We start from the raw sequence: 20,829 nt of genomic DNA on the forward strand, positions 1-20,829 counted from the left end.
CAGGAACTGACCAGGATCAACCCTGCTTAGCTTCAGAAGCAAGCCAGAAGCATCTGGTCTCCCATCCAGGAACTGACCAGGATCAACCCTGCTTAGCTTCAGAAGCAAGCCAGAAGTGGTATGCTGCTGGCATAATCTGTATCTGACCCTAGTTCAGTGGTTAGGCACAGCTTGTACCTACTCCACCTCTAAGCAGGTTATCTGTGGTAGGCTAATCGTCATATCTTTCTATGTCTATTTTAGTTCTTCACAGGTACTGTTTTTAAACTGAGGCAGATGGTTGCACCATATGGGGAGAAATGTGTGATTACCTGAAGTATCTCCGTTCCAGTGCATCTTTTTCACCCAGACCTGAGGTGGAATGCTCACCGAGCACAGACTCTTCATCTAGAATGTTCTACAAGCATCGAGTTAGGCCTATAATCTGGAACCTAGGACTGCACAGTATAATCAAATTCACATTGATATCGCAATTGTAACATGTACAAATTCACATTGCAATGCAATTGTCTTTGATTCCAACAGTTCACCCAGGTATTTTGATCTATACAGCGCGTCCAATCGCAATCGCAGTATTTGGTTAAAAAAAAAAAAAAAAAAAGCAATTAGATTTTCACCCATATCCCTAACCCATCGTCTGCATTCTACAACTAGAATGTTGTCCTTGTACGTTTGATACTTCGAACTTAGAATTCATATCACAATGTAGGAGTCGACGACGGTCTTTGATTGTGGAGAGAGAGGAAGTCAGTTCACATGACTTGAGATATCAATGACAGCAAGCATTCTTTTTATAGCCCCCCCATACACCAACACGTAGTGTGGAGGAAGGCAGCGCTAGCTGACTCGCTGAGGCGTAGCCAGTGTTTGACATAATGTTGGACCAGTATGGAGGCTGACTGGGAACACCAGTGTTGTTATGTTGTGATATGAACGCAGAGCGGAGCCTGTCACAGAGCTCGCCTCGCCAGCGTCCATATGCTGCTCCGCTCAGTCGTGAAGCTGTGAAATTGGGTTGCTTCCCAACTAGCCTGGAGATGCACTTCTCTCTCGCTCGCTCCCTCGTTTGCGCGCTCTCTCTCTCTGTTTCTCTCTCTCTCTCTCTCTCTCTCTCTCTCTCTCTCTCTCTCTCTCTCTCTCTCTCTCTCTCTCTCTCTCTCTCTCTCTCTCTCTCTCTCTCTCTCTCTCTCTCTCTCTCTCTCTCTCTCTCTCTGTCTCTCTGTCTCTCTGTCTCTCTGTCTCTCTGTCTCTCTGTCTCTCTGTCTCTCTGTCTCTCTGTCTCTCTGTCTCTCTCTCTCTCTCTCTCTCTCTCTCTCTCTCTCTCTCTCTCTCTCTCTCTCTCTCTCTCTCTCTCTCTCTCTCTCTCTCTGTCTCTCTGTCTCTCTGTCTCTCTGTCTCTCTGTCTCTCTGTCTCTCTGTCTCTCTGTCTCTCTCTGTCTCTCTGTCTGTCTCTCTGTCTCTCTGTCTCTCTCTCTCACTCGCTCTGTCTCTGTCTCTGTCTCTGTCTCTCTCTGTCTCTCTCTCTCTCACTCGCTCTGTCTCTGTCTCTCTCTGTCTCTCTCTCTCTCACTCGCTCTGTCTCTGTCTCTCTCTGTCTCTCTCTCTCTCACTCGCTCTGTCTCTGTCTCTCTCTGTCTCTCTCTCTCTCACTCGCTCTGTCTCTGTCTCTCTCTGTCTCTCTCTCTCTCACTCGCTCTGTCTCTGTCTCTCTCTGTCTCTCTCTCTCTCACTCGCTCTGTCTCCGTCTCTCTCAGATGTAGGGCCTGGGTATTCTCCCATTATACATGTGTATATATGTAGCCTGTTTAGTCAGAGTCTCTGCACAAACCATGAAGTACCTTCAGTAGGAATGCCAACTGTGGTGCTTTTCCCCCAAAAGGGTGCAGCGGAGAGAGGCTTTTTCAGGATACACACACACACACACACACACACACACACACACACAGTAGATTGTCCAAGGTCCTACTTTAACCAAACCAGCCACTAACACAGTGTGACCGATCACCACTAGTAAATTTAAGGAGCATATCATCGGTGAGAAGTTTTTCCTTTCTTGGCCCCATTGCCGACTAAGTCAGCATGAAATGTAATGCCATTGGCTGTGTGAGATCGGAGCGGGGAAACGAGGAGAAGAACACGTTGTAAACGCCTGTCAGTTTTCTCATTCAGCGCCAGTTGAAAGATGCTACTTAATCTGCTTACTCCTTTTTAATTGTGAGTTCTGGGGGTAGGGCTCCTCCTGAACAGAATAAGGCTAGTGATCCAGAAGTAAAGTCATGACCACAGTTATTCCTCCTTCCTTTAGGCTCCTAACTCCCCCCCCCCCCCCCCCCCTGTCCCCATGCCCCCCCGTCCCCCCCCCGTCTCACCCCCTCTCACCTCTTCACTCCTTCAGTAGGAAGAAAACTCTTCGTTCCAACAATAGACATTTGGGGCCATATGTTGGCTTGACATCGTCATCAGGTTCACAGCAGGTTACCTTAGTTAACTTTCACTCCAGTGGCTGATGGGATTTTCTCCTGCAGTTCCTTGACTAGCTGGCTCAAAGTCTAGACGGTCTCTGAAGCAGGCCCCTGCGGCCTGATCAGCCATTGCTCTACAATGGCGGCCATTGTGGATGTTAAGTAGCGGCAGCTTCCTCCCGGCCGGTCGCTACCTCCTCAGTCAGTTACTTAGCGTCCGCTAAGACAATGTCTTTATCCCCAGGCCATACAGGCCCGAGGCCCTAATCCGGACCACTACATACGGTGAAATAAATCTCTTAAAGATAAAAGAGAGAGAGAGAGAGAGAGAAAGAAGTGATTGCCAAAGCGAGGTTAGAGTGCAGTAGTTTAACCCCTGGCCAAGAGAGAGAGATGGGAGGAAAGGAAAAGCGAGGGAGAAATGAGGAACAAGGAGAGGCAGGCGTCACAAGGCCCTTCATCTTGCTGTGGGTGTAGAGGCGAAGGGATGCTGGCGGGGTTCAACCTTTTTCTTCTGACAAGAGAACTGCTGCTCTCCATATGGAACCTGGCCTCTCTCTTAACGAGCAGGGCCCCTATTCAATCTAACATTCAATCTAACTGCTATCCAGTTGTTTCTGGGATTAGGCAAAAATCAACAATGAAACATTCTTCCTGCTCTGTGTGTGTGTGTGTGTGTGTGTGTGTGTGTGTGTGTGTGTGTGTGTGTGTGTGTGTGTGTGTGTGTGTGTCCGCGCCCACACACAAGTGCCTGTGTGATGTGGTTTGTCACCACTCTATTTTTAAAGCTGATGTTGTGTGCCTCACATAGAGATGTGGCCGACATCACGTAGAGTCTTAATGAGAAGGTGAAAGGTGACGATTTGGTGGTGATATAAAATGTGTGTCCCGCTCCTAATGGGTTGCACTTCACAGGTTAGTTCTATAGATGTGTTCAGACATAATGTTAAAAGCAGCTGTAATTTATTATTATTTTCAATTTGACTCTTATTGGCTAAATGTTGTGTATTTGACATTCTTATTGGCTAAATGTTGTGTATTTGACACTCTCATTGGCTAAATGTTGTGTATTTGACACTCTTATTGGCTAAATGTTGTGTATTTGACACTCTTATTGGCTAAATGTTGTGTATTTGACATTCTTATTGGCTAAATGTTGTGTATTTGACACTCTCATTGGCTAAATGTTGTGTATTTGACACTCTTATTGGCTAAATGTTGTGTATTTGACACTCTTATTGGCTAAATGTTGTGTATTTGACACTCTTATTGGCTAAATGTTGTGTATTTGACATTCTTATTGGCTACATGTTGTGTATTTGACACTCTTATTGGCTAAATGTTGTGTATTTGACACTCTTATTGGCTACATGTTGTGTATTCGACACTCATTGGCTACATGTTGTGTATTTGACACTCTTATTGGCTGAATGTTGTGTATTTGACATTCTTATTGGCTGAATGTTGTGTATTTGACATTCTTATTGGCTGAATGTTGTGTATTTGACACTCTTATTGGCTAAATGTTGTGTATTTGACACTCTTATTGGCTGAATGTTGTGTATTTGACACTCTTATTGGCTAAGTGTTGTCTATTTGACTTTCTTTTGTTTTCCACTTGACATCTACAGTTGAAGTCAGAAGTTTACATACACTCAGGTTGTAGTCATTAAAACTAGTTTACATACACTCGGGTTGGAGTCATTAAAACTAGTTTACATACACTTGGGTTGGAGTCATTAAAACTAGTTTACATACACTTGGGTTGGAGTCATTAAAACTAGTTTACATACACTTGGGTTGGAGTCATTAAAACTAGTTTACATACACTCGGGTTGGAGTCATTAAAACTAGTTTACATACACTCAGGTTGGAGTCATTAAAACTAGTTTACATACACTCAGGTTGGAGTCATTAACTTGTTTTTCAACCACTCCTCAAACATTATGTCTGAACACATCTATAGAACTAACCTGTGAAGTGCAACCCATTAGGAGCGGGACACACATTTTATATCACCACCAAATCGTCACCTTTCACCTTCTCATTAAGACTCTACGTAATGTTAACAAACTATAGTTTTGGCAAGTCGGTTAGGACATCTACTTTGTGCATGACACAAGTAATGTTTCCAACAATTGTTAACAGACTGATTATTTCACTTATAATTCACTGTATCACAATTCCAGTGGGTCAGAAGTGTACATACATTAAGTTGACTGTGCCTTTAAACAGCTTGGAAAATTCCAGAAAATTGTCATGGCTTTAGAAGCTTCTGATAGGCTATTTGACATCATTTCAGTCAATTGGAGGTGTATCTGTGGATGTATTTCAAGGCCTACCTTCAAACTCAGTGCCTCTTTGCTTGACATCATGGGAAAATCAAAATAAATCAGTCAAGATCTTAGGGAAAAAAAGTTGTAGACCTCCACAAGTCTGGTTCATCCTTGGGAGCAATTTCCAAATGCCTGAAGGTACCACGTTCATCTGTACAAACAATAGTACGCAAGTATAAACACCATGGGACCACGCAGCCGTCATACCGCTCAGGAAGGAGATGCGTTCTGTCTCCTAGAGATTAACGTACTTTGGTGTGAAAAGTGCGAATCAATCCCAGAACAACAGCAAAGGACCTTGTGAAGATGCTGTAGGAAGCAGGTACGAAGTATCTATATCCACAGTAAAACGAGTCCTATATCGACATAACCTGAAAGGCCACTCAGCAAGGAAGAAGCCACTGATCCAAAACCGCCATAAAAAAGCCAGACTTCGGTTTGCAACTGAACATGGGGACAAAGACTTTACTTTTTGGAGAAATGTCCTCTGGTCTGATGAAACAAAAATAGAACCGTTTGGTCATAATGACCATCGTTATGTTTGGAGGTAAAAGGGGGAGGCTTGCAAGCCGAAGAACACCATCCCAACCGTGAAGTACGGGGGTGGCAGCATCATGTTGTGGGGGTGTTTTGCTGCAGGAGGGACTGGTGCACTTCACAAAATAGATGGCATCGTGAGGGATGAAAATTATTATGTGGATATATTGAAGCAATATCTCAAGACATCAGTCAGGAAGTTAAAGCTTGGTCGCAAATGGAAGGAAATGCTACCAAATACTAATTGAGTGTATGTAAACTTCTGACACACTGGGAATGTGATGAAATAAAAGCTGAAATAAATCATTCTCTCTACTATTATTCTGACATTTCACCTAACTGATCTAAGACAGGGAATTTTTACTAGGATTAAATATCAGGAATTGTGAACAACTGAGTTTTTAAATGTATTTGGCTAAGGTGTATGTAAAACCTCCAACTTCAACACTGTGTGTCCATCCACTCGTTTCTTTCTTATTTACTCTGAAGTGGTGGTAGGTGGTGTCGAAGGGGACTTGGGCTGCTCCCCATTCTCTCTGACACACCCCCCTTACTGTCTCCCTCAATCATTTACCTATTAGCCCCCCTGCCCCCCTCTCATCCCATATCAAAGCACTGCATTTTGACTTTTAAAGACCCGCATCGGTGGAACGTTCCAACATTGATTTGCCACTGACCCTGCCTGCTGGTTGCTGCTGGTTGTCTGGACTGCTGGGGGGCTGACCGCGTGTTGCCTCTCTGCACATTGCCTGTCCCAGATTAGCCATGCTTGAAGCCCACGGGGATAAATTAACACACACTCACCCACATGAGAAAGAAGGACGAGGTGTGTGTCACTCACTGCTTTCTCCTTGTCACTCTCACTGTCAAAGCCAACATGTTGTCACTGATGGAGTCAGTGGATGGGAGGAAGTGGGGATGTTTTCTACTGGTGTGAATGGATATGTTGCAGGACACTTGGTGTTTTCATGTATACAGCAACCTTCACCTTAACCCTCCATAACCTTCACCTTAACCCTCCATAACCTTCACCGTAACCCTCCATAACCTTCACCGTAACCCTCCATAACCTTCACCGTAACCCTCCATAACCTTCACCGTAACCCTCCATAACCTTCACCGTAACCCTCCATAACCTTCACCGTAACCCTCCATAACCTTCACCGTAACCCTCCATAACCTTCACCGTAACCCTCCATAACCTTCACCGTAACCCTCCATAACCTTCACCGTAATCCTCCATAACCTTCACCTTAACTCCCCCATAATGTTCACCTTAACCCCTCCATAACCTTCACCTTAACCCTCCATAACCTTCACCTTAACCCCCACATAACCTTCACCTTAACCCCCCCATAACCTTCACCTTAACCCCCCCCATAACCTTCACTTTAACCCCCCCATAACCTTCACCTTAACCCCCCCATAACCTTCACCTTAAACCCCATCACCTTCCCCTTAACCCTCCATAACCTTCACCTTAACCCCCCGTAACTGTCACCTTAACTATCCATAACCTTCACCCTCCACAACCTTCACCATAACCCCCATCACTTTCACCTTTACCTCAACCCCACTCACCTGTACCTTAACCCTCCTAAACTTCACCTTAACCTCCCTAACCCTAATCTTCACCTTAACCTCCATAACCTTCCCCTTAACTTCGGTAAACTTCACCTTAACCCTCCATAAACTTCACCATAACCCTCCATAACCTTCACCTAAACTCCTTAAGCTTCACCTTAAGTAGTGAGGAGCAAGGGAGAGGGAGTGAGGGCGAGGTGGCGAGAGTGGGGGAGTTTAGGGAGAGAGCAAAAGGAGTCAGCAGGGAGTTGGGGAGAGGAAGAGGAAAAGAGAGAGAGGACAGAGGGAGTGGAGTTGGGGAGAAGAGTGAGAGGGAAATAAAGGTGAGGGAAGGGAGTTGGGGAGTTCCAGTCAGGAGGAGAGGACAGAGGGAAGGGAGTTGGGGAGAGTTCTAGTCAGGAGAGAGAGAGGACAGAGGGAAGGGAGTTGGGGAGAGTTCTAGTCAGGAGAGAGAGAGGACAGAGGGAAGGGAGTTGGGGAGAGTTCCAGTCAGGAGAGAGAGGACAGAGGAAAGGGAGTTGGGGAGAGTTCCAGTCAGGAGAGAGAGTGGAAAGATAGATACCCTTCATTCCTTCTCTTTCTTTCTATAGCTCAATCTCTCTTTTTCTCTCTCTGTGTCTGGCAGAGGTTCCCATCCTCTCACCCATAAAAACAGCATAACATTGCTCTGGTGGCTCAGCAAGAGGGGGTGGAGGGGTGCATGTATTTGGGATGAAGGGGTGCATGTATTTGCGGTGGCAGGCTGAAAGGGTGAAGGGATGGTGGGTGTATTTTGGGATGGAGTCCCCTAGGAGAGCAGAGAGTGTCTTTGTCAGGGTCTTTTTAGACGAGGCCTGAGAAAACATCCAACAGGATTATGGAGAAGGCAACTTTGATTCTGTCTTCTTGCTCCTTTTGCCCGTTTCTCTTCACGGGTGAGAAACGTGGTCTGTTTATGATGTTTGTCTGTGTCCTTGTGAGAGGGAGATTATAAGTTAGTCTTCCAGAATGAAACTTGGTGCCAACATGCCGGCTGTGGAAATTCTAAATCTAAAATAACATTTTCTTAGCCCATTGGCCCAGTTTCCCGGACCCAGATTAAGGCTATTTCTGGAGTTGTGGTCTGGACTTCAGAACTCTATCACTGTGGAAACAGTGTTTACCAGAAGCCTCTTTGATAGTGACACTACGGCCGTGAACTCGTCCTCATGTAGACTTTACAATAGACCCGGGGGAGCGTTCAGCAGGACGCAACGTTTTGAAACGTGCTATGTAGCCCAAACATGCCTCTCTGACATGTAGAACAAGGAATCACATTGGCTCTATTCATTTCTATCTATAACGTTCGACAACGTTTGGGTACTGAACATGGACCTGGTGGTAGAAATATTATTTTGTTTTCTTTCCAGTCCTTTGCGAAGAGCTTGAACTGGCTAACTGTGGGGTGGGTTTGACACTTTTGGGACTATTCCATTGCCATGATCTCTGTCATATTGTTGCTTGGTCTCGGCCACTCTGTGGTAAAACTGTAGGCCTAATTACCACATCTGCTAGATAGTACTGATATATTGTTTGCAATGGGATTACTTTGTAATTGCGAGTAATGGAGATGATGGAGGGATGTTTGTGGTTATTACACAAGCGGAATAACATAAATCACTCCACTCCACTCGCTGTGGATTCTAGATGTTCACGTGTCTTAAAATACATGGCAGTGTTACTTAATGTCTAGAAATTAATACCAAGACAACCACGAGGCCTTTGCACCAGCATAATTCACCACTGCCAATTCTCTCTCCATCTACGGCAAACACACGTAGGATGTGTGTTGTAAATGACTGTACGTGCAGGTCTGATTTCCACACGCCCAAGCAGGGATGATGTGGGGTATAATATCACATCATATCTACATGGAGGAGATACATTAGCATATTGGAGATCCACATCCTCCGTCTCTCCACAGTGTTCGCTAACTGTGTGTGTGTGTGTGTGTGTGTGTGTGTGTGTGTGTGTGTGTGTGTGTGTGTGTGTGTATTACTATCTGAATGTGTGTGTGCTGACTGGCGGCCCCCACCCCTCTCATTAATATGTATGTGTTCTGAGGCAGCACTGCGAAGACTGTGTTTCTCACTGCTGATTAATGCTGTCTGTCAATTACCTCCAGATCCTACCGTGCGGTGGAGCTTCCCCCAGGACTACACAGACCAGGTTGGAAACGCACACGCTAACACACACACACACACACACACACACACACACACACACACACACACGCTAACACACACCAGGGTTTTCCGTTAGTCGGTAATAGCCGGCTTTTGGCCCCAAAATAATAAAGTTAGAATAGCCGATAAATAAAATTGGCAACAATTCTCCGGGTAGGCTAGTTGAGAACACCTTTATTTAACCGGGTAGGCTAGTTGAGAACACCTTTATTTAACCAGGTAGGCTAGTTGAGAACAAGTTCTCATTTACAACTGCGACCTGGCCAAGATAAAGCAAAGCAGTGTGACACACACAACAACACAGAGTTACACATGGAATAAACAAACATACAGTCAATAACACAATAGAAAAATCTATGTACAGTGTGTGCAAATGGAGTGAGGAGGTAAGGCAATGAATAGGACATAGAGTAATTACAATTTAGCAGATTAACACTGGAGTGATAGATGTGCAGATCATGATGTGCAAGTAGCAATACTGGTGTGCAAAAGAGCAGAAAAGTAAATAAAAACAGTGTGTGTTGGAGGCTATTTTGTAAATGACATCGCGGAAGTCGAGGATCGGTCGGATGGTCCGTTTTACGAGGGTATGTTTGGCAGCATGAAACTACATTTGACTGGTCATGCTTATCAGTCTCTATTTTAATTTGATACATTTAGTGGAATTAGATTGGTGCGTGTGTATAGTACATTGGTTATGTATCTTATCACACACGTACAGCGTATAGAGTATATTGTACAGCGTACAGATACAGAGATGCTGCTACTACAGCGTCTCAAACAGCACTCGCATCGGCAACGGAAGGCAGGTTTCATCAGCGCGTCACATACCGCTTTGCAATGAGCTGGAGGCAGTATGCCTTTTGAAGAAATATACTTAAGCTGCAATGTGTCACTGTTTGTGCGACCCCCGACCGAATTCACATAGAAATGTGAGTTATAGATCTGTCATTCTCATTGAAAGCAACTCTAAGAAGGATGTAGATATGTTCTATGTGAACTATTTCTATACCTCCAATTCTTACGTTTTGCTTTTACTTTTGGTTTTGCACACCAGCTTCAAACAGCTGAAAATAAACTCAGCAAAATGATAATTTGTAAAAATCCAAATAACTTCACAGATCTTCATTGTAAAGTGTTTAAACACTGTTTCCCATGCTTTTCAATGAACCATAAACAATTGATGAACATGTGGAATGGTTGTGGAATGGTTAAGACAAACAGCTTACAGACGGTAGGAAATTATGGTCACAGTTATGAAAACTAAAGAGACACTAAAGAGGCCTTTCTACTGACTCTGGAAAAACACCAAAAGAAAGATGCCCAAGGTCCCTGCTCAGCTGCGTGAACGTGCCTTAGGCATGCTGCAAGGAGGCATGAGGACTGCAAATGTGGCCAGGGCAATAAATTGCGATGTCCGTACTGTGAGATGCCTAAGACAGCGCTACAAGGAGACAGGACGGACAGCTGATTGTCCTCACTGTGGCAACAACACATGCACAGGATTGGTACATCAAACGTCACACCTGTGGGACAGGTACACAATGGCAACAACAACTGCCCGAGTTACACCAGGAACGAGAGAGGCTGGACTAAGGGCTTGTAGCCTGTTGTAAGGCAGGTCCTCACCAGACATCACCGGCAACAACGTCGACTATGGGCACAAACCCACCGTCGCTGGACCAGACAGGACTGGCGAAAAGTGCTCTTCAATGCCAAGTCGCGGTTTTGTCTCACCAGTTGTGATGGTCGGATCGTTTCGTTTAGCGTCGAATGGAATGAGCGTTACACCGCGGCCTGTACTCTGGAGCGGGATTAGTTTGGAGGTGGAGGGTCTGTCATGGTATGGGGCGGTGTGTCACAGCATCATCGGACTGAGCTTGTTGTCATTGCAGGCAATCTCAACGCTGTGCGTTACAGGGAAGACATCCTCCTCCCTCATGTGGTACCCTTCCTGCAGGCTCATCCTGACATGACCCTCCAGCATGACAATGCCACCAGCCATACTGCTCGTTCTGTGCATGATTTCCTGCAAGACAGTATAGCCAGCGAAGAGTCCGGATCTCAATCCCATTGAGCACGTCTGGGACCTGTTGGATCGGAAGGTGAGGGCTAGGGCCATTCCCCCCAGAAATGTCCGGGAACTTGCAGGTGCCTTGGTGGAAGAGTGGGGTAACATCTCACACAAAGAACTGGCAAATCTGGTTGCAGTCCATGAGGAGGAGATTCACTGCAGCTGGTGGCCACACCAGATACTGACAGTTACTTTTGATTTTGACCCCCCCCCTTTGTTCAGGGACACATTATTCCATTTCTGTTAGTCACATGTCTGTGGAACTTGTTCAGTTTATATCTCAGCTGTTGAATCTTTTTATGTTCATACAAGTATTGACACGTGTTAAGTTTGCTGAAAATAAATGCAGTTTAAATAAACAGTTTTGCTGAGTTTACTATAGTTTTGGTTATGGAAAATATATTTAATTGCGATTTAGAAGGTACAATAATTTCTCAGTGTTTTTAGAAGGTGAAATTATTCTCTACACTAGCTTGTTTTGTTACAGAAACTGAAATTAGCTGAACTATTAGAATTTTAGCAACCAGGAAATTGTGATTTCTGCACAGTGCATCTTTTAATTGTTTGATGTATTACATATTATGATGCATGTCTTACCTTGCTTCAAAGAAGCCAAAATCAGACTGTATCCGTGCGTGCAACTATTTTATATTGACTTTCTTTTATTGTCCAGTAGCCAAAGGCACATTCCTAGTCATATTATCAACCCTGCTAGTTGTTGCATCTTTAGATCTCCTCTCTACATTTCTAATGGATATTTTCATCTTTGTCATCTTACATGTGCAGTGCCCTTTTGACAACTTTGTTTCCCATCTAATTGCATTATGGAACGAACATTTTCACGTTGCCTACTGCCTACTGCCCACTCACTCACTCGCTCGCTCATTCGCTCGCTCGCTCGCTCGCTCATTCACTCACTCACTCACTCGCTCATTCACTCACTCACTCACTCATTCACTCCTCATAGTGATCCCCCGTCAAACCTCTCTCTCAGTCCCCCCCTGCCTTAACCTCTGTCACTTAGGGCTGGGTGGTTTACTGTATTTTACTATACATCTATTGATGCTCGGACCGGTTTAGGTTTTTACGTTATCTTCTAAAACGGTATTTCAATGTTTGGTTTGTTAAATGTGATACACTGCTCTGGTTTGATAGTTTAGTCGTCTCTCTACCCCTCTCTCACCAAGCCCTGTCTCCTGTAGCTCAAGGAGCGCTAAAATTATCGTTTTAGCTGCTAATGCTAATTGCTTGCTAGCTAGCTAATAAATTATACCAGTGCTGGTGTAGGACAAAATCAGCATGTTGTTTTTGCAAAGGCATCTTCTGAATCTGAATATTCTGAATATATCCAAACATTATAGCACGTTTCCCAAACATTTCTAGCGTGAGAGCTACTTAAAAAAATGAAACATGTCGCGAGCTACAGTATTTTTTTATATCTTTCAAATAGGCACGTTATTCTCTTCTCCTCTTCCTCTGCAACTCTTCCCACACAGACAGGGGTAATAATGCTGGACATTATTTGGCAGTTATTGTGTTAGGTTTGGCTTTTTAAGCAAGCAGTGGCTAACAAGGGGTGGGATAATGTGAATGTTGCGTTGACTAGATAGTAGCTGGGAGCTTGCAGTGTCTGTGATAAACCGGTTAGAGACCCCTGGATTATAGGGTCCCACTCCCCTGGGAAACACTGACCAACACTTTGGTTCCTAACCTTTCACAATAACACCTCCATAGAGATCCTATTAGTATTCAAATTCATTTGTCATGTCAAACAACACTGTATTCAAAGTGGCCACTATTATATTCTAACTATAGAATTAGAATAATCATTATATTACCCAGATTCCAACAGTTCACCCAAGTGTTCACCCAAATCGCAAGTCATATTGCATCTCTTCTCCCCTCTCCCTCAACCTCTATTCTCCCCTCCCTCCCTCCCTCCCTCCCTCCCTCCCTCCCTCACTCATCCTGCTATCCTGTACGAACCCCCACCTCTTCCCCCCCACTCCTACTTTCAGTGAACGGCTGTTCCTGGTAATGAAAGCAGTGAGCAGGTCTTCAATAACTGACGAACCAGTAATTATCGTGCAACCGTGACAGGAATGCACTCTGTTTCCTCGCTCTCTCGATCTTCCTTTGTATCTTCACTTCACTCATTTTATGTCTTCCATTCTCTCTCTCTCCCTCTTTCTCTCTCTCTCTCCCTCTTTCTCTCTCTCTCTCTCTCTCTCTCTCTCTCTCTCTCCATTTCTCTCCCTCTCTCTCTCTCTCTCTCTCTCTCCCCCTCTTTCTCTCTCTCTCTCTCTCTCTCCCTCTTTCCCCCTCTCTCTCTCTCTTCTCTCTCCCTCTCCTCTCTTTCCCTCTCCCTCTCTCTCTTTCCCTCTCTCTCTTTCCCTCTCTCTCTCTTTCCCTCTCTCTCTTTCCCTCTCTCTCTCTTTCCCTCTCTCTCTTTTTCTCTCTTTCTCTCTCTCTTTTTCTCTCTTTCTCTCTCTCTTTACTTCCTTCCTTCTCTCTCTCCCTTCCCCTCTCTCTCTCTCTCTCTCTCTCTCTCTCTCCCCCTTACCCCCTCTCTCTCTTTCTTTCCTTCTCTTGCTCTCTTTCTTTCCTTCTCTCGCTCTCTTTCTTTCCTTCTCTCGCTCTCTTTCTTTCCTTCTCTCGCTCTCTTTCTTTCCTTCTCTCGCTCTCTTTCTTTCCTTCTCTCTCCCTCTTTCCTTCTCTCTCTCTCTCTCTCTCTTTCCTTCCGTCCCTCTTTCCTTCCGTCCCTCTTTCCTTCCGTCCCTCTCTCTTTCCTTCCCTCTCTCTTCCCCTCTCTCTCTCTTCCCCTCTCTCTCTCTTCCCCTCTCTCTTTCCTTCCTTCTCTCTCTCTCCCTTCCTCTCTCTCTCTTTCCTTCCTTCCTTCTCTCTCCCTTCCCCTTTCTCTCTCTCTCTCTTCCCCCTCTCTCTTCCCCCCTCTCTTTCCTTCTCTCTCTCTTTCCTTCCTTCCTTCTCTCTCTCCCTTCCCCTCTCTCTCTCTTTCTCTCTCTCTTTCCTTTCTCTCTCTCCCTTCCCCTCTCTCTCTCTTTCCTTCCTTCCTTCTCTCTCCCTTCCCCTCTCTCTCTCTCTCTCTTCCCCTCTCTCTTTCCTTCTCTCTCTCTCTTTCCTTCCTTCCTTCTCTCTCTCTCCCTTCCCCTCTCTCTCTTTCTCTCTCTCTTTCCTTTCTCTCTCTCTCTCCCTTCCGCACTCTCTCTCTCTCGCTTTCCTTCCTTCCTTCCTTCCTTCTCTCTCCCCCCCCTCTCTCTCTCCCTTACCCCTCTCTCTCTCTCTCCCTTACCCCTCTCTCTTTCTTTCCTTCTCTCTCTCTCTCTCTCTCTCTTTCCTTCTCTCTCTTTCTTTCCTTCTCTCTCTCTCTCACTTCCCCTCTCTCTCTTTCCTTCACTCTCTCTCTCTTTCCTCTCTCTCTCTTTCCTTCTCTCTCTCTCCCCCTCTCTCTCTCCCTTCCCCCCTCTCTCTCTCCCTTCCCCTCTCTATCTCTCCTTTCCCCTTTCTCTCTCTCCCTTCCCCTCTCTCTCTCCCTTCCCCTCTCTCTCTCCCTTCCCCTCTCTCTCCATTCCCCTCTCTCTCCTTTCCCCTCTCTCTCCTTCTTTCTCTCTTCCCCTCTCTTTCCCTCTCTCTCTTTTCTTCCTTCTCTCTTTCTCTCTCTTTCCTTTCTCTCTCTCTCCCTTCCCCCCCCTCTCTCTCTCTTTCCTTCCTTCCTTCTCTCTCCCTTCCCCTCTCTCTCTCTCCCTTCCCCTCTCTCTCTCTCCCTTCCCCTCTCTCTCTCTCCCTTCCCCTCTCTCTCTCTCCCTTACCCCTCTCTCGCTCTCCCTTACCCCTCTCTCTCTCTCCCTTACCCCTCTCTCTCTCTCCCTTCCCCTCTCTCTCTCTCCCTTACCCCTCTCTCTCTCCCTTACCCCTCTCTCTCTCTCCCTTACCCCTCTCTCTCTCTCCCTTACCCCTCTCTCTCTCTTTCCTTCTCTCTCTCTCTCTTTCCTTCTCTCTCTCTCTCTTTCCTTCTCTCTCTCTCTCTTTCCTTCTCTCTCTCTCTCTTCACCCCTCTCTCTCTCTCTTTCCTTCTCTCTCTCTCTCTTTCCTTCTCTCTCTCTCTCTCACTTCCCCTCTCTCTCTTTCCTTCTCCTCTCTCTCCCTTCCCCTCTCTCTCCCTTCCCCTCTCTCTCCCTTCCCCTCTCTCTCTCTCTTTCCTTCTTTCTCTCTTCCCCTCTCTTTCCCTCTCTCTCTTTTCTTCCTTCTCTCTTTCTCTCTCTCTTTCCTTTCTCTCTCTCCCTTCCCCTCTCTCTCTCTCTTCCCCTCTCTCTCTCTCTCTCTCTCTCTTTCCTTCCTTCCTTCTCTCTCCCTCTCTTTCTCCCTTACCCCTCTCTCTCTCTTCCCCCCCTCTCTCTCTTTCTTTCCTTCTCTCTCTCTTTCCTTCTCTCTCTCTCTTTCTTTCCTTCTCTCTCTATTTTCTCCTCCTCTCTCTCTCTTTCCCTTCCCCCTCTCTCTTTCCTTCTCTCTCTCTCTCTTTCCTTCTCTCTCTCTCTCTCCCTTTCCCTCTCTCTCTCACTTCCCCTCTTTCTTTCCTTCTCTCTCTCTCTCTCGCTCTCTTTCCTTCTCTCTCTCTCTTTCCTTCTCTCTCTCTCTCTCACTTCCCCTCTCTCTCTCACTTCCCCTCTCTCTCTTTCCTTCTCTCTCCCTTCCCCCTCTCTCTCCCTTCCCCTCTCTCTCTCTTTCCTTCTTTCTCTCTTCCCCTCTCTTTCCCTCTCTCTCTTTTCTTCCTTCTCTCTTTCTCTCTCTCTTTCCTTTCTCCCTCTCTCTCCCTTCCCCTCTCTCTCCCTTCCCCTCTTTCTTTCCTTCTCTCTCTCTCTTTCCTTCTCTCTCTCTCCCTCTCTCTCTCTCTCTTTCCTTCTCTCTCTCTCTCTCTTTCCTTCTCTCTCTCTTTCTTTCCTTCTCTCTCTATCCCTCCTCTCTCTTTCTCTCTCTCTTTCCTTTCTCCCTCTCTCCCTTCCCCTCTCTCTCCCTTCCCCTCTCTCTCCCTTCCCCTCTCTCTCCCTTCCCCTCTCTCTCCCTTCCCCTCTCTCTCCCTTCCCCTCTCTCTCCCTTCCCCTCTCTTTCCTTCTTTCTCTCTCTCTCTCTTTCCTTCGTTCTCTCTTCCCCTCTCTTTCCCTCTCTCTCTTTTCTTCCTTCTCTCTTTCTCTCTCTTTCATTTCTCTCTCTCTCTCCCTTCCCCCCTCTCTCTCTCTCTTTCCTTCCTTCCTTCTCTCTCCCTCTCTCTCTCTCTCTCTCTCTCTCTCCCTTACCCCTCCCTCTCTCTCCCCCCCTCTCTCTTTCTTTCCTTCTCTCTCTCTCCTTTCCCCTTTCTCTCTCTCCGTTCCCCTCTCTCTCTCTCCCTTCCTCCCTCTCTCTCTCCTTTCCCCTCTCTCTCTCCTTTCCCCTCTCTCTCTCTCCTTTCCCCTTTCTCTCTCTCCCTTCCCCTCTCTCTCTCTTTCCTTCTTTCTCTCTCGCTCTCTTTCCTTCTTTCTCCCTTCCCCTCTCTTTCCCTCTCTCTTTTCTTCCTTCTCTCTCTCTCTCTCTCTCTCTCCTTCCTTCCTCCTCTCTCTCTTTCTCTCTCTCTCCCTTCCTCTCTCTATCCCGTCCTTTCTCTCTTTCTCTCTCTCTCCCTACCCCCCCTCTCTCTTTCCTTCTATCTCTCTTCCCTTCTCTCTCTTTCTCTTCCACTCTCTCTCTTTCTCTCTCTCACTTCCCCTCTCTCTCTTTCTATCTCTCTCCCTTCCCCTCTCTCTCTCTCCCTTCCCCCTCTCTCTCTTTCTCCCCCTCTCTCTCTTTCTCTCTCTCTCCCTTACCTTCTCTCTCTCTCTATCCCTTCCCCTCTCTCTCTCTATCCCTTCCCCTCTCTCTCTCTTTCCTTCTCTCTCTCTCTCCCTTCCCCCCTCTCTCTCTCTCACTTCCCCCCTCTCTCTCTCTCACTTCCCCTCTCTCTCTTTCCTTCTCTCTCTGTCTCTCTCTCTTTCCTCTCTCTCTCTTTCCTTCTCTCTCTTTCCTCTCTCTCTTTCTTTCCTTCTCTCTCTCTCTCGCTCTCTCCCTTCCCCTCTCTCTCTCCCTTCCCCTCTCTCTATCCCTTCCCCTCTCTCTCTCTCTCCCTTCCCCCCTCTCTCTCTTTCCTTCTCTCTCTCTCCCCTCTCTCTTTCCTTCTCGCTCTCTCTCTTTCCTTCTCTCTCTCTTTCTTTCTCTCTCCCTTCCCCCCTCTCCCGCTCTATCCCTTCCCCTCTCTCTCTCTTTCCTTTTCTCTCTCTTTCCTCTCTCTTTCTTTCCTTCTCTCTCTCTCTCGCCCTTCCCCTCTCTCTCCCTTCCCCTCTCTCTCTCTATCCCTTCCTTTCTCTCTCTCTCTCCCTTCCCCTCTCTCTCTCTTTCCTTCTCTCTCTCTCTTTCCCTCTCTCTTTCCTTCTCTCTCTCTTTCCTTCCTTCTCTCTCTTCCCCCATCTCTCTCTTCCCCTCTCTCTCTCTCTCCCTTTCCCTATCTTTCTTTCTCTCTCTTTGCTTCCTTCCTTCTGTAAATAAAACGACAATAAATGTTAATATCGGTCGTAGTTCCAGTAGTGATCTCTGACTCGGGCGCGGTTTCCGTGCCGTACCTCTCCGAGATGTGTGAGCAGTGGGTTTAACACCGCCCTATTGTGGTCATCAAAACCAGGGATGAGGCGGAGGGAATAAAGGAATGAGTGGCAGAGGTATGGACCATACTGTGGTGTGACCAGGCCAGTGTGTTGAAAGGTGTTGGAACACACACAGGTGTAAGAGCAGAGAAGTGGGCGGACCGCAGCTGGTAACAGGAAGAAGGAAGAGAAGCCAGGAAATAAAATAATGGAAGAAAAGGAGAGCGGGTTCTGCGTAGGCGAACTGTATGTACCACAGCAGAGAAGAAGCCGCTTTGAAGAATCAACGGGCTGGAGAGACGCTACAGGATCTGTCTGTCTGCTGTCCTTACATCACACTAGGTGATCTGTCCGTCTGTCTGTCCAGTAATACATCTACATCACACTAGGGGATCTGTCTGTCTGTCTGTCCCCTAATACATCTACATCACACTAGGAGATCTGTCTGTCCCCTAATACATCTACATCACACTAGGATATCTGTCTGTCTGTCCCCTAATACATCTACATCACACTAGGGGATCTGTCTGTCTGTCTGTTCCCTAATACAACTACATCACACTAGGGGATCTGTCTGTCCCCTAATACAACTACATCACACTATGGGATCTGTCTGTCTGTCCCCTAATACAACTACATCACACTAGGGGATCTGTCTGTCTGTCTGTCCCGTAATACAACTACATCACACTAGGGGATCTGTCTGTCTGTCTGTCCCCTAATACATCTACATCACACTAGGGGATCTGTCTGTCTGTCTGTCCCCTAATACAACTACATCACACTAGGGGATCTGTCTGTCTGTCTGTCCCCTAATACATCTACATCACACTAGGGGATCTGTCTGTCTGTCTGTCCACTAATAGCCTACAACTAGATCAGTGTATCTGTCATAGGGGAGAGATGGATTGATTGAGGAAGAGAGAAAGGGAAAGGATGAAGATCGGGAGAGAGAAGGAAATGAACAGCAATATGAGAGAAGAGAAACACGATGAAAGAGAAACTGATACATAAAGAAAATGATAGAGAACTTTCATAGTGAAGCCGTCAGAACGTTAAGTAGCATTAAGTAACAAGTGTTAGTGTTTCCCCTTTCTCCCTCTCTCTCTCTCTCTCTCTCTCACAGACAGACAGACAGACAGACAGTCTGTCTCTCTCTCTTTCTCTCGCTCTCTCTGTCTCATCTATTTACCATCTTGCTCTCTCCTCTCTCTCTCCCCCTCTCTCTCTCTCCCCCTCTCTCTCTCACCCCTTCTCTCTCTCTCACCCCCCTCTCTCTCACCCCCCTCTCTCTCACCCCCTCCCTCTCTATCTCACCCCCTCTCTCTCTCCCCCTCTCTCTCTCTCTCACCCTCTCTCTCTCTCTCACCCCCCCTCTCTCTCTCACCCCCTCTCTCTCTCTCTCACCCCCCCCCTCTCTCTCTCTCTCTCTCTCTCTCTCTCTCTCTCTCTCTCTCTCTCTCTCTCTCTCTCTCTCTCTCTCTCTCTGTTGTTGACCACATGGTGTGTGTGAATGAGATGGCTAGTGTAGTTATTATATACCTTGGTGTGACTGTGTGCAGACGGCTTGGTCTTTCCCCCCACCAGTCGGCGGCCAGAAAGGCCTGTATACTATTCACACAGCTCATTACCAGGTCTAGGCTCATTTCCCTCTTTGTGGTTCTGCACTGCAACCGAGAGAGAGAGAGAGAAGCTACAGTCGGTCAATCCGTCAGTCACTCCTCTTTTCTCCAGGAGTGGAGCAGCATATGGCTGCAGCCCCAAACAGTCTCCTCAGGCTTCCTTTTGTCTGGCCCGGTATTGTTGCCCGGCGTAATGACAGTTGTAGGCCGTAGGATCAGGGTGGAGGGGTTAGTCGACCCTGGGGAGGAGGCAGGCAGACGAGTGCGGATTATGGAAATACCAATTGATTTTTTTTCTGTTCTGTGGTAGAATAGAGGCTGAAAGGGGAGCAGACTGCAGGATGGCATGCCAGGGCGGTGTCATATGAAGTGAAAAAAACGCTCTCTCCATCTTGCTCTTCATCTTTCTCTCTCTCCACTTCTCTCTCTCCATTTCTCTCTCTGTCTCCACTTCTCTCTCTCTCCATTTTTCTCTCTCCATCGCTCTCTCTCTCATCTCTCTCTCACTCCATTCCTCTCTCTCTCCATCTCTCTTACTCCCTCGGCCCCTGAGACTCTTGATGTCCTGGTCATCTACAGCTGCCATAGGGAGAGGGGGACAGAGAGGGGGACAGAGAGGGGGACAGAGAGGGGGACAGAGAGGGAGCCAGAGAGGGGGAGGGAGAGAGAGGGGGAGGGAGAGAGAGGGGGACAGAGGGAGAGGGGGATGGAGAGGGGGACGGAGAGGGGGACAGAGAGAGAGAGATGGCTAAAGCATATATTTTAATTGTAAAACAGCATATAAAGTAGACAGATGGAAATCTATCTGTTTCCTCTCAGATCTCATCCCAAATCAACAAAAAAAAGAACAAAAAAAAGAGAGAACACAGACTCAGACTTCGGGACTGAGATGGGGGAGTCTGATTGCCAGCTAGCAGGAGTCTTGTTACCTGTCAGCTAGCAGGAGTCTGATTTGCCTGTCACCTAGCAGGTGTCTTGTTGCCTGTCAGCTAGCAGGAGTCTTGTTGCCTGCCAGCTAGCAGGAGTCTTGTTGCCTGTCAGCTAGCAGGAGTCTTGTTGCCTGCCAGCTAGCATGAGTCTTGTTGCCTGCCAGCTAGCAGGAGTCTTGTTGCCTGCCAGCTAGCAGGAGTCTTGTTGCCTGCCAGCTAGCAGGAGTCTTGTTACCTGTCAGCTAGCAGGAGTCTTGTTGCCTGTCAGCTAGCAGGAGTCTTGTTGCCTGTCAGCTAGCAGGAGTCTTGTTGCCTGTCAGCTAGCAGGAGTCTTGTTGCCTGTCAGCTAGCAGGAGTCTTGTTGCCTGTCAGCTGGCAGGAGTCTTGTTGCCTGTCAGCTGGCAGGAGTCTTGTTGCCT

General features: G+C 46.9%; 1 protein-coding gene across 2 annotated transcripts in view; it reads left to right on the plus strand.

The window, feature by feature from the left end:
- LOC110524795 (DENN domain-containing protein 1B) overlaps positions 1-20,829 on the plus strand; it is a 222,739-nt gene that overhangs the window by 23,348 nt on the left and 178,562 nt on the right. For both annotated transcript variants that reach the window (XM_036978765.1, XM_036978766.1), the window contains exon 3: positions 9,063-9,106. In XM_036978765.1, the coding sequence (XP_036834660.1) occupies positions 9,063-9,106 (44 nt within the window). The remainder of the gene's footprint in view (positions 1-9,062; positions 9,107-20,829) is intronic.

Source organism: Oncorhynchus mykiss, chromosome 5 (genome assembly GCF_013265735.2).
Source record: "Oncorhynchus mykiss isolate Arlee chromosome 5, USDA_OmykA_1.1, whole genome shotgun sequence".
Taxonomy (NCBI): domain Eukaryota; kingdom Metazoa; phylum Chordata; class Actinopteri; order Salmoniformes; family Salmonidae; genus Oncorhynchus; species Oncorhynchus mykiss.